This window comes from Erinaceus europaeus, chromosome 21 (genome assembly GCF_950295315.1).
Source record: "Erinaceus europaeus chromosome 21, mEriEur2.1, whole genome shotgun sequence".
Taxonomy (NCBI): domain Eukaryota; kingdom Metazoa; phylum Chordata; class Mammalia; order Eulipotyphla; family Erinaceidae; genus Erinaceus; species Erinaceus europaeus.
In genome coordinates this window covers 33,567,341-33,580,332 of record NC_080182.1, presented here as the reverse complement: position 1 = coordinate 33,580,332, position 12,992 = coordinate 33,567,341, and the positions used below count along the sequence as shown (strand labels likewise).

Below are 12,992 nucleotides of genomic sequence, written 5' to 3'. Positions count from 1 at the left end.
CCCAGCCGGCTGACGCCCTGTCTCCCATCCCCCGTGTCTCTGTGTCCCCATGTCCCCGTGTCCCCCAGGAGTACATCGCCAAGCAGTTTGGCTTCATGCAGAAGCAGATTGGCTACGACGTGCTGGCCGAGGACACCATCACGGCGCTGCTGCACAACAACCGGAAGCTTCTGGAAAAGCACATCACGGCCGCCGAGATCGACACCTTCGTCAGCCTGGTGCGCAAGAACCGGGAGCCCAGGTGAGTGTGGGCCAGTGCAGGTGGGTGCAAGTGGGGTGACGGGCGGGCGTGGGCGCTGGTGGGCACAGGGTGGCTGTGAGTTCAGGAAGTGCCCTGCGTGCTAAGGAGCTTTGCTCTCTTCTTGCTGGGTAACACTAAGGGGGCAGGACTGGGTAGGCACAGGGTGCTGCATGCACAGTGCTGGGGGCAGGTGCAGGGTACTGTGAGTACAGTGCTGGAGGCAGGAGGTGGGCACTGAGCACAGTGCTGAAAAAGGGTGCAGGGTATTGTGTGCACAGTGCTGTGGACAGGTGCAAGATGCTGTGCATGGTGCTAGGGGCAGGCACAGGGTACTGTGTGCACAGTTCTGGGGCAGGTGTAGGGTGCTGTGTGCACAGTGCTAGGGGCAGGCATGGCAGTATGAGCACAGTACTGGGAGCAGGTGCAGGATACTGTGCACAGTGCTGGGGGCAGGCACAGGGTACTGTGAGCACAGTGCTGAGCATAGTGCTAGTACTCTGTGCACAGGGCCGGGGCAGGCACAGGGTAGTGTGAGCACAGTGCTATGGACAGGCACAGGGTACTGTGTGGGCAGATGTAGGGTACTGTGTGCACAGTGCTAGGGGCAGGCACAGGGTAGTGTGTGCACAGTACTGGGGACAGGCACAGGGGACTGTGAGCACAGTGCTAGAGGAGGGTGCAGAGTACTGTGTGCACAGTGCTGGGAGCAGGTACAGGGTACTGTGTGCACAGTGCTGGGGGCAGGTACAGGGTACTGTGAGCACAGTGCTAGGGGCAGACAGGGTTGGGGGCCACTGCCCTCAGCAGCCAAGGAAGCTGTGTGGGGAGGGCAGTAGGCATGGAAACTGGGCCCCATACTCCTGCCAGCCAGCGTGTGGGGGCCCAGGCACAGCCCCGCAACCCCGGTGCCCCTCCGCAGGTTCCTGGACTACCTCTCGGACCTGTGCGTGTCCATGAACAAGTCCATCCCCGTCACGCAGGAGCTCATCTGCAAGGCCGTGCTCAACCCTGCCAATGCCGACATCCTCATGGAGACCAAGTGAGTGCTCCCCGCGCCCCGAGCGCTGAGTCCGGGCTGCAGGTGTCTATGTCTCTGTCCGTCTCTGTCCTAGCAAATGAAATAGAAAAAAAAAAAAAAGAAAAAAGTGCCCACTGGAAGTGGTAGATTCATCATGCAGTCCCTGAGTCTCAGCCCTGGGGGGTGGGGGGAGAGAGAGAGGGAGAGGGAGAGGGAGAGAGGAGAAAAGGGAAAGATGGAAAGAAAGAACAGTGACCAAAAGTCACTGTTCCAAACGCATCTTAGTTCCTTGGCCCTTGGTGGTTCAAGTGCTCTCGGCACAGGCTGGCTTCCCACCCGGTACGCCATCAGGGAGAGGCCACAGGTATAAGCGAAGTGCTGCTGGGTGTCACTTATGCCTTAGGCTTGTGGCTTAAAAAAATTATTTAGGTGTGGGGTGGTGGTGCACCTGTTTGAGCGCACGTATTACAGTGCGCAAGGACCCAGGTTAGAGCCTGCAGGGGGAAAGCTTTGCAAGTGGTGAAGCAGGTCTGCAGGTGTCTGTCTGTCTCTATCACTCCCTTCCCTCTTGATTTCTGGCTGTCTCTATCCAGTAAATAAAGATAATAAAAAAATTTAAAAAATTATTTAGAAATATTTTATTGATTGATAACACAGAGAACTTGAGAGGGAAGGGGGAGGTGAACATGGAGAGAGACAACTGCAACCCTGCTTCCTGCTCCTGAAGCTTCCCCCCTGCAGGTGGAAAGCCGGGGCTTGAACCCAGGTCCTTGCTCATGGTAGCGTATGCAGTCAACTAGGTGCACCAGTGCCTGGCCTCCGCTGTGTTATTTTATTTGTAGGACAGAGACAGAGAAATTGAGAGGGGAAAGGGAGACAGGGAGACAGAGCTGCTTCACTGCTCAAGAGCTTCCCCCCTGCAGGTGGGGGCTGGGAACTCAAATCTGGGTCCTTGCACATGGTAACGTGTGTGCTCAACCTCCTTCATCACTGCCTCGCCTCCACTAGGGATTCTTTAAGAGAGAGAAGAGGGAAGGGATAGAGAGAAGCAAAGACAGAGAGGTGGAAGGAGGGAGAGAGAGAAACCATAGGACCACTCAGCATCCTAGGAGCTTCCCCAGGTGCTATCCCTAGGTAGCCCTGGCATGGGGTGCCAGGGCTCACACCCAGGGCATTGCGCATGGCGATGCTTGTGTGGTTGGGCACATGGTGCCCTCTCTCAGCCACCCTCGGTGGGATTCGACTCTGTTTGGTCCTCTCACAGAATGACTGAGTTTGGCGTTGACGCAGAGGCCCTCCCCCTGGGTGCTGTCACCTCTGGGGTCACATCTGTGGTGTGGGGCTGTTGGGGGGGGTGTTCAGAGCACCCCGACTTCTCACCAGGTGCCAGGACTTCCCTACCCACACTGACTAGCAACCTCGATGGGTCCCCAGGTGTGGCCACTCCGGGGGTGGGCCGTCCCCCTGTGCTGTCCCCTGCGGGCAGCATGGTGCTCTGGGCGCATCACGAGGGCCTGTCCCCCCCATGCAGGCTGGTCCTCTCCCGCTTCGAGTTCGAGGGGGTGTCTTCAGGGGAGAGCACACTGGAGGCGGGCGAGGACGAGGAGGAGGTGTGGCTCTTCTGGAGGGACAGCGGCAAGGAGCCTCGCGGCAAGAGCGTGCGGGAGCTGGCGCAGGACGCCAAGGAGGGACAGAAAGAGGACCGAGACGCCCTCAGCTACTACAGGTCAGCTGTGGGGGCAGGCGGGGACGGGTGGCGGGGGGGCGGAGTGGGCATGCACTGGCGTCGGTGTCTGCGGGTGGGCCTCACCTCTGCCTCCCACTGCTGGGGAGGGCCGGACCCTGACCTTTGGGGGGGTGGCTTTGAGGACTGTGTTGCCTCTGCCTGTTCTCTGTCTGCATGGTGACCAAGGTGGGCCTGTTCCTCAGCTGTGTGCAGACAGAACTGGAGAGTGAGACTGTGTGTGTGTGTGTGTGTGTGTGTGTGTGCGTGCCTGCATCCCCGTCTTTCTTGTCTATTCATCTTTGCATCAGTTTATCTGTCTGTCAACCTGCCTGTCCATCCATCCATCTATCCATCCTTTTACCTATCATCTATCCATCCACCCATCATCCATCATCATCCATCCATCCATCATCCATCCATCCATCCATCCATCCATCCATCCATCCATCCATCCATCCATCCATCCATCCATCCATCATCTATTCTTCCATTTATCATCTACCCATCATCTGTCCATCATCCATTATCATCATCTATCCATCATCCATCCAGCTATATCTATTGGACTGTTGGAAGTCATGATGTGTTTTTCTACATTTTTCTCTGCAAAACTGCATCACAACTTTTCTGACAAATGAATTATCTTTCTGTCCATCCATCAGTCCATCTATTCTTCTGCCCGCCCCTCCCACCCCCAGAGAGACGCACACAACCGTTGCTCTCCCTCTCCTCCTCCCCCTCCACTTGTGCAGACACCAGTAATGGCCCAGGGCCCACGCTGGCACTTCTTGTCCCCTCCCCTCAGCACAGGGCCGTTGTCACCTCTGCCTACCCCGTCAGGAAGCTGGCTGCCACTGTCTCGAGACTGGTCCCCGTCTGCTCAGGCTGTTCCTGTCACCTCCCCGTCCTCAGTCCAGGCTCTGAGGCCTGCTGAGCCCGCTCCCTTATGGTGGTCTGAGGGGAAGAAGGTGAGAGCAGAAATAAAAAATACTCAGGAAGAAGAGAAAGGGGAAGGACCACTGAAAAGGGCATGTGACTATTCTTTGAAATTTATTTTTATTAGATAGAGACAGGTAAGAGTCGATAGAGAAGGGAGAGACACTGCAGCCCTGCTTGACCGCTCATGAAGCTTTCTCTCTGCAGGTGGGGACCAGGGGCTTGAACCCAGGTCCTGCACCTGATGGGGATGGCAGCTTGTCTCTGGGACCCGCCTCACCCCACACTGGTGCTGGAATGCCTCCCTGAGGGGGGACCCACCTGGTCACTCTCTGGTCACTGCTGGTCAGTTCAGATGTTGGAGAGCCTCTGTGGAGGTGGGGCTGTGACCTTCAGTTCTCTCCACAATCCTGGGGTGGCCGTTTCCTTTTACAGGAGACCCTGTGTCTCTGCTGCTCTTTGCTCAGTGAGGTCATGTTTTCCAGTGCTGGTACACCATGTCCATGTGGCCTAGGATAATTTCTCTTCGGGTCCCACTGATTTCTGTACAGTTGTTGGTCCATGCCTAAAATTTCAGCTTTCTGCAAAACACTCACCCCCAGCCCAGGTCCTCCACCACCATCAAGACCTAACCCCCCCCCCCCCCCGAGTCCATTACTTTGGTGCAATACACCAAACCCAGTTCAAGTTCTGCTTTGTGTTTTCCTTTCTGTTCTTATTTCCTTTTTAAAAAAATTTTTTAAGATATTTATTTATTCCCTTTTGTAGTCCTTGTTTTATTGTTGTAGTTATTATTGCTGTTGTTGTTTGTTGGATAGGACAGAGAGAAATGGAGAGAGGAGGGGAAGACAGAGAGGGGGAGGGAAAGAAAGACAGACACCTGCAGACCTGCTTCACCGCCTGTGAAGCAACTCACTTGCAGGTGGGGAGCCGGGGGCATGAACCGGGATCCTTCTGCCCGTCCTTGTGCTTTGTGCCACCACCTGCGCTTAACCCGCTGAGCTACCGCCCGACTTCCTCTGTTCTTATTTTGTAACTTGTGTCCGTGAGTGAGGTCATCCCATATTCATCCTCTTTCTGGCTTACCACACTAACATGTGTGGACTCACCTGTCCTGACCCCCCCCCTGTGAGGTCTCACCTGCACATGCTGGGGACCGACTGAGCCTGGGCCCTGCTCACCTGAGCACTCTGAGTGTGTGTGTGTGACTCCGGAACCTTCTGCCGCAGATACCAGCTGAACCTTTTTGCGCGCATGTGCCTGGACCGTCAGTACCTGGCCATCAACGAGATCTCGGGGCAGCTGGATGTGGACCTGATCCTGCGTTGCATGTCAGACGAGAACCTGCCCTTCGACCTGCGTGCCTCCTTCTGCCGCCTCATGCTGCACATGCACGTGGACAGGGACCCCCAGGAGCAGGTCACCCCTGTGAAATACGCCCGCCTCTGGTCTGAGATCCCCTCTGAGATCGCCATCGACGAGTGAGTTGGCCTGCAGCTCGGGGCGGGGGGTGTATCTCTCTTTGGGTGGGGGGTTTCTCTGCAGACTGAGGGCTCCCTGTGCAGACTCAGGGCTCCCCCTGCAGCCCCCCTTTTTTTCCTTTTAGTTTATAGACAGGATAAAGAAAAATTGAAAGGGAAGGAGAGAAGAGATAGAGAGAAAGAGACATCTGCAGCACTGCTTTACCGCTCAGGAAGTGTTTCCCTCAACCCATGGCCTCACACGTGCACTAGTGCAATGCTGATTTTATTCCCGCTCCCCGACCTCAGTTTTTATTTTAGAACGAGAGAAGGGAGGGCCAGGAGGCAGGCCATGGCATTACTCCCCCATCTGGGGTGCTCCCTGCCCACTGTCCACATACACCTTACCTGCCGCACCATCTCCCACCCTTGTTTTCACATCTCTGTCTCTCTCGTCTGACAAATACCTGCCTCCCAAGTGCCAGGCTGGAGGGCTGTCAGAGAACAAGCTAGCAAGTGGCACTAGCGGGGAGCGACAGAGGGCCACAGGACCTCTGGCCAGCAGCCAGACACGGGGTCGGGGATGCAGATGCAGCACTTCTCATGGCCTGCGAACTGAGTCTCACGTCAGCTTTCCTTCTCTCTCCGTCCCTCTCAGCTACGACAGCAGCGGAGCCTCCAAAGACGAGATTAAGGAGCGCTTTGCTCAGACCATGGACTTCGTGGAGGAGTATTTGAGGGACGTGGTCTGCCAGAGGTTCCCCTTCTCCGACAAGGAGAAAAACAAGCTGACGTTCGAGGTAACCTCACCATGTGCCCCGATTCGCTGCTCTGTGACATCAGCTGAAAACCTCTCTTGGCGTGCCATGGCTTTTATGGGCAGGCTCTGGTTTCTGTGACACGGGCATCCAGCCCCATTCACTTGGCTCCCTGCAGAATGAAGCCAGGGATGCTGGGTCCTGGGGCTTAGCTCTGAGGACACACACAGCTCCGGCTGAGTCACGAGAGAGGACAAAACGTGTGTCCTGGGGGTAGGAAGGGAAATGGTGTGCTTGTACTCTGCCGCACTGAATCATCAGGGGAGCGTCAATCAGTCTTCCCGTAGAGCCAAATGTTTCTTTCCAGACTGTTGTCTTTGGGTACCTGCATTTTCTCAGAGGGGTTTAGGCGTCTTTTCTGTGTCTTTGGTGGGAACCCCCCTGCCTGCCGTCCATCATTCTTAGCAAGCTGAGCAGATCAAAGGATTTAGTCAGCCATGCAGCTACATAACTTCAATTTCACAGGTCTCCTTTCCTTTTCTTTTTTTTTTAACCTTCCTTCCTTCCTTTTTTTTTTTTTTTTTTTTTGCCTCCAGGGTTATCACTGAGGCTAAGTGTCTGCACTACAAATCCACTACTCCTGGTGTCCATTTTTTCCAATTTTTTTTTCTTTTTTGGATAGGACAGAGAAACTGAGAGGGGAAGGGAAGATAAGAGAGGGAGAGAGAAAAATAGACACTTGCAGACCTGCTTCACCACTTGTGAAGCATCCTCCCTGCAGGTAGAGAGCCAGGGGCTAGAACTGGGATCCTTGTGCCAGTCTGTGCGCTTGGTACTATGTGCACTTAACCCGGTGTACTACGGCCCAGCCCCCACTTTTTTTTTAAAAAAATATTTTTTATTTTAATTCACTCTATCCTTTAGAGAGTGGTTTTATCTTTTAATTTGTATTTATGTGATAGAACAGAGAAGTTGAGAGGGGAGAGGGAGATCTGCTGATCTGCTTCACTGCTCGCGAAGCTTTCCTCCTGCAGGTGGGGAGCGAGGGCTCAAACCGAGGTCCTTGTGCATGGTGACATGTGCGCTTAATTAGCCAGGTGCATCTCTGCCTGGCTGCTTCTTCTTCTTATTAATTAATTAATTAATTAATTTCTACCAGAGCCCTGCTTAGCTCTGGCTTATGGTGGTGCTGGGGATTGAACCTGGGACCTCAGGGCCTCAGGTGTGAAAGTCATTTGTATATCCATTGTGCTGTCTTCCCAGCTCTCGTTTCTTTGTTCAGACTCAATTGGATTCCTAGTAAGGAAAGCTTGGGAGACACAGGGGCCTGTGCTCATAGAGAGATAAGGAGAGAAGGTAGTAGTGTTGCATCTTGGCTGAATGATTGGGCACATGGGGAGGGGAGGAGGTGACAGCAGAGGGGAAAGGCTGGCCAGAAGTGGCACTTAGTGGCCTGGAAGATGGCTCAGCTGGCATGTCTGAGGGTGCTGGTTCGGTCCCCAGCCCTGCCTGCATGTAGCAGAGCCATGCTCTGTCTTCTCTTTCTGATGTGACCTAGATAATCTCAGCAAGAAAAGGCACTTTTCCTCTCTCTGTCCTGTACAGAGCAGCCTACCTGGAGGCTCTCATGGGTCTTTTTTTCTTTTTGTTTTGATAGAGGTGCGAGAAAGAGAGAAGGGGGGGATAAAAAGAGACAGGAAAGGTACCTGCAGCATTTTCCCATCATTTCTGATGAGAGAGAGAGGGGTCACCTCCCCCTCTGGCCGGGACCCTCCACACAATGGGGACTGGGGGCTTGAACCTGGGTCATAGTGCAAGGCAACATGTGTGTCTATCTGCAAGCCAACGAGCATAAGTTCTCTCACCACAAGGTCCTTCAAAACAGCCCCTGAGAAATGAGCTCCCATCAGCTTGGCTCTTCCTGTTTTTCCTCTCACTGAAACCACAGGTGGTCAACTTAGCACGGAACCTCATCTACTTTGGTTTCTACAACTTCTCCGACCTGCTCCGACTCACCAAGATCCTGTTGGCCATCCTGGACTGCGTGCACGTCACCACCATCTTCCCCATCAGCAAGGTCGCCAAGGGAGAGGAGACCAAAGGTGAGGCGAGGGGCCCCTCTCCCTATCGGCATGCCCCCCTTGTCCCCTGGCCTCACAGCTTCTCAGCGGGGACATTCCCAAATAGTTTGCTGCAAATGTGACAGTGGAGGACACCCTCAGCGGGCTGTTGGTCACTGTTCCCCCTGCTATTCCTGTGAGAATCTGCATCTCTGTCTCCTCTGTTTCTTTTTTTTTTTAATATTTATTTATTTATTCCCTTTTGTTGCCCTTGTTGTTTTATTGTTGTAGTTATTATTGTTGTTGTCGTTGTTGGATAGGACAGAGAGAACTGGAGAGAGGAGGGGAAGACAGAGAGGGGGAGAGAAAAATAGACACCTGCAGACCTGCTTCACCACCTGTGAAGTGAACCCCCTACAGGTGGGGAGCCAGGGGCTGGAACCGGGATCCTTATGCGGGTCCTTGCTCTTTGTGCCACGTGCGCTTAACCAGCTACGCTACCGCCGGACTCCCTCCTTTCTGTTTTTGAAGGTCTTCCATTGATATGTTAACAGGAAAGAAAGAGGCCAGAGCTCTGCTCAGCTCTGGTGTGAGGTGTTGTTGGGGCCTCAGGCAAGCAAGGCCTGTGCTCTTCCAGGCTGACCTCTCTCTCTCCCTCACAGCGTCTGTCTTGCTGAACCTTGAAACTGCCTAAGCAGCTTGCATGCCTGTCCCTTCTAACTACACATGAGAAACACACATTGTTCTTGAGGTGTCATGGTGCTGTAGCTTAGATGGAGAATCCAGGCTGTGACCGGGTGTCCTGTGTCCAGTTCGTGAATGGGAAGACCTATCTGGCTGTTTCTTTCCCCCACTATTGTCTGTAGTAGCACATACTAAGTATTCGTATGTGGTATTATTATTATTGTATTATTATTGTTTCCGCCAGGGTTATAGCTGGGACTTAGTGCTGACACTATGAATCCACTACAGCCCCATAAGCCAGAGCTGAGCAGTGCTCTGGGGGAAAAAAAAAAATCATAATGAAGGGAAAACACTAAGCAGAACTTGGACTGGAGCTGGTGCATTGCACCAAAGTGGAAGACTCAGGGGTTGGGGGGGGTGGATTTAGGTCCTGGAATAGGATGACAGAGGAGGACCCAGTGGGGGTTGAATTGTTATGTGGAAGACTGAGAAATGTTACACATGTACAAACTGTTGTATTTACTGTCGACTGTCAACTGTTAGTCCCCCAATAAAGCATTAGAAAAGAGAGAAAAAGAGAGAGAGATCCCTGCAGCGCTGCTTCACTGCACCTGTTCTTGCAGGTGGGGAGTGGAGGCTCGAACCCAGGTCCTTGTGTAGGGTAATGTGTGCACTCCACCAGGTGCCGGTGTTGCCCACCCCCAGGCGTAGATCACCAAGCCCCTTGGTACATGTGTCTGTGCACCCTGTACCGTGCACTTCTGCCGTTGCCGTTTGACCTGGGTTTGTCACTGAGGAAGCAGGGCCTTGGGTACAAGCCTGGGCTACTGTCTGTGGTGACACTGGCTTGACACCTTGGTGTCTCCGGTTTCCTCGGGTCCGTCAGCAGCTGTGAGGTGGCAGGTGCCAGTCCACACTGGGAGGGGACCAGATGCTCTGGGACACTCTGGGCAGGGTCACCAGGCCTGGGGATATAGCCTGAGTGTCCTTATTTCTCCTGGGTGTTTGTAAGAAGTATTTATTTATATTGTATAATCAGAGAGAGAGAGGGGGAGAGAAACTGATGCCGGAGCCCTGCTCAGCTCTGGCTGATAGTGGTGCTGGGCATTGAACCTGGGACCTTAGACCCTTAGGCATGAGAGTCTTTTTGAAGAACCATTATGTTGTCTCCTTCCCTCCCTCCCCTTCCTTCCTTCCTTCCTTTCTTAATGAGAGAGAAAGAGACAACTAGAGCATCAGTTTGGCCCTTGGGATGCTGGGCGTTGAACTCTGAGCCACCTTTGAGTCCAGCACTTCACTCACTGCACCCTTATCCTTGAACACTGGGGACAGTTATTGCTTTAAATCAGAGATACAGAGAAAATGTGCACACACACACACACACACACACACACACACACACACACACACACACACACACACACACACACACGGGCCCTGCTCAACTCTGGCTGATGGTGGTGCTGGGGATTCAACCTGGGACCTCAGAGCCTTAGGCGTGAGAATCTTTTTGCAGAACCATTGTGCTGTCTCCTTCACCCTTACTTTTCTCTCTCTTTCTTTCTCAGCCTGGGACCTCGGAGCCTTAGGCGTGAGAATCTTTTTGCAGAACCATTGTGCTGTCTCCTTCACCCTTACTTTTCTCTCTCTTTCTTTCTCTTTTTTCACTAATGGTGGGGGGGGGGGAGAAAGTGAACTAGAGCATAACCCTGACACTTGTGGTGCCGGGGATCAAACTCTGGACCTCTTATCTGTGAGTCCAGCACCTCATCCACTGTGTCCTCTCCTGGGCCACCCAGCTCTGCCTGACAGTGGTGCTGGGGATTGAACCTGAGACCATCAGAGACTGAGGCAGGAGTTTCTCTTTACAAAACCACTGTGCTATCTGCTCAGGCCCCTCACCTGGATGCTGACGGAGCCCCAAGGCCTGAGGCTGGGTCAGGATAGAGACGTGTGCCGGGAGTAGGGTGTCCCCAGAGCCCCCCGTACCCCCTTTCCTACTGCCTCGGGTGCCTGCTGACATCCCATCTCGCCCGCCTCCCAGGCAGCAACGTGATGCGTTCCATCCACGGGGTGGGCGAGCTGATGACGCAGGTGGTGCTGCGTGGGGGCGGCTTTCTGCCCATGACGCCCCTGGCGGCCGCCCCAGAGGGCAACGTGAAGCAGACAGAGCCCGAGAAAGAGGACATCATGGTCATGGACACCAAGCTCAAGATCATCGAGATCTTGCAGGTGGGCGCGGGCACGGGCACAGGACCAAGGGGGCCTGCCTTCTGCCACATGTGTCTCCCTCTGGGATTGCCTAGCTCCCTCAGGAAGCAGAAGCCAGAGTTCTGCTCAGGAACCCATGGTGCTGGGGATTGAACCCGCACCCTCGGGCCATGCCAGCCCTGCGCTCTGCCAGCTGAGCCATCTTCCAGGCCACTGAGTGCCACTTCTTGCCCGGCCTTTGTCTCCCCTCTGCTGTCACCTCCTCCCCTCCCTGTGTGGCCGGCGCTGCAGCCCAGCTGCCACGTCACCTTGTCACTGAGCTCTCTGTGTTCAGTGGCCCCTGTCTCCCAAGCTCCCCTTTCCTTGCGGTCTGGGCCTGCCTCTCTTCTGCACACAGAGCATCGTTCCTGCTTCCATTATGAACCTGTTTGGGGGCCCAGGGTCTTTGCAACAACTCCCTCCCCCGCTTTTGCTTATGTTCCTTCACTTCTTCATTTATTCAGTGAAGCATGTATAGAAAGAGGTTCTGATGTCCCTGCCCCTCTGGGGTTTGGCGTTTGTGCAGTTTTTCTCCTCTGGATCTGTTTCCAGATAGACAGAGACTGACAGAGACAGAGAGGAGAGAGACACCACAGCATCAGAGTTGCTTCCTTGTGCTATAGAGCTTGTGTGGGGGGGAGGGGGCCTCAAACCCGAGTCCCTAGCTTGACAAATCAGGTACCCGGCCAGGTGAGCTTTCTCACTGGACCCCCCTGAAACTGAGGCTCAGGGCTGACTGGCCCCCAGACTGGTCCAGCAGCCAGCGGGGAATGGGCTGGCATGCTAGGTGGCAAGCCTGGGGTCCATCTCAGTCTGGGGAGGGGTGATAGCCAGCCTCAGTCTGGGGGAGGGCACCAGAGCATGGGCAGAGCCCTGGAGAGCTGGACATATGGCCCCAAGGCCCAGCTGCCCATCTGTCCCTTGAGCCTGAGCCATAATCCCAAGGAGGCTGCTGCTGTTGGCATCCAGAGTAAGAGGACAGAGAGGGAAACAGCCTGGGGTTTGCATCCAGATCACAGGAAGCTGGAGAGACCCCACAGTCCTGCCTACCCTCCATGGGGCTCCCTGGGTGCTGTGCATGGTGCTGAGAGAGGAGAGACCCCGCAGCCCTGCCCACCCTCCATGGGGCTCCCTGGGTGCTGTGCATGGTGCTGAGAGAGGAGACACCCCACAGCCCTGCCTACCCTCCATGGGGTTCCCTGGGTGCTGTGCATGGTGCTGAGAGAGGAGAGACCCCACAGCCCTGCCCACCCTCCATGGGGCTCCCTGGGTGCTGTCCTTGTTTCACTCTCCAGAGCGTGAGAGCACAGTGTTCTGGAAGGTTTTCTGATGTGCTGGTGGCCCAGGGAGAGAGCCATGGGGAGGGTCCTATTCACAGTGAGGAAGTGAGCAGCCAGCTGGTTCAGAAGTTGAGCTTGGCAGGCAAGCCAGGAGGGCAGGTTGTAGGGACTTTGGACAACTAAGCCTCATGCATGGAACACACTCAGTCCTGCAGTTACTGGGTGGCAGCAGAATGCCAGGGCAGATGTGTCCCCAGGCTGGACACTGTGTCAGCCGTCTCTCTCCCACCCACTTCCTGTAGTTCATTCTGTTTGTTTGTTTTACCAAAGCACCACTCAGCCCTCACTGGGGACTGAACCTGGGACCTTGATGTCTCAAGCATGAGAGTCTGTTTGCATAACCATTATGCTATCTCCCCTCCCCCTGTAGTTCATTCTGAACGTGAGGCTGGATTACAGGATCTCCTGCCTGCTGTGTATATTTAAAAGGGAGTTTGATGAAAGCAATTCCCAGACTTCGGAATTGACCTCCGGGAACAGCAGCCAGGAGGCTGCCCCCAACAGCAGCATGCCCGGTGA

The 12,992-nt window shown here is 54.5% G+C and overlaps 1 protein-coding gene across 1 annotated transcript in view; it reads left to right on the top strand.

Annotated features, from left to right (window-relative positions):
* ITPR1 (inositol 1,4,5-trisphosphate receptor type 1) overlaps window positions 1-12,992 on the top strand; it is a 405,769-nt gene that overhangs the window by 295,062 nt on the left and 97,715 nt on the right. The window contains exons 18-25 of the mRNA XM_060180789.1: window positions 69-241; window positions 1,161-1,280; window positions 2,791-2,985; window positions 5,151-5,402; window positions 6,040-6,181; window positions 8,088-8,241; window positions 10,928-11,115; window positions 12,844-12,988. Of these exons, the coding sequence (XP_060036772.1) occupies window positions 69-241; window positions 1,161-1,280; window positions 2,791-2,985; window positions 5,151-5,402; window positions 6,040-6,181; window positions 8,088-8,241; window positions 10,928-11,115; window positions 12,844-12,988 (1,369 nt within the window). The remainder of the gene's footprint in view (window positions 1-68; window positions 242-1,160; window positions 1,281-2,790; window positions 2,986-5,150; window positions 5,403-6,039; window positions 6,182-8,087; window positions 8,242-10,927; window positions 11,116-12,843; window positions 12,989-12,992) is intronic.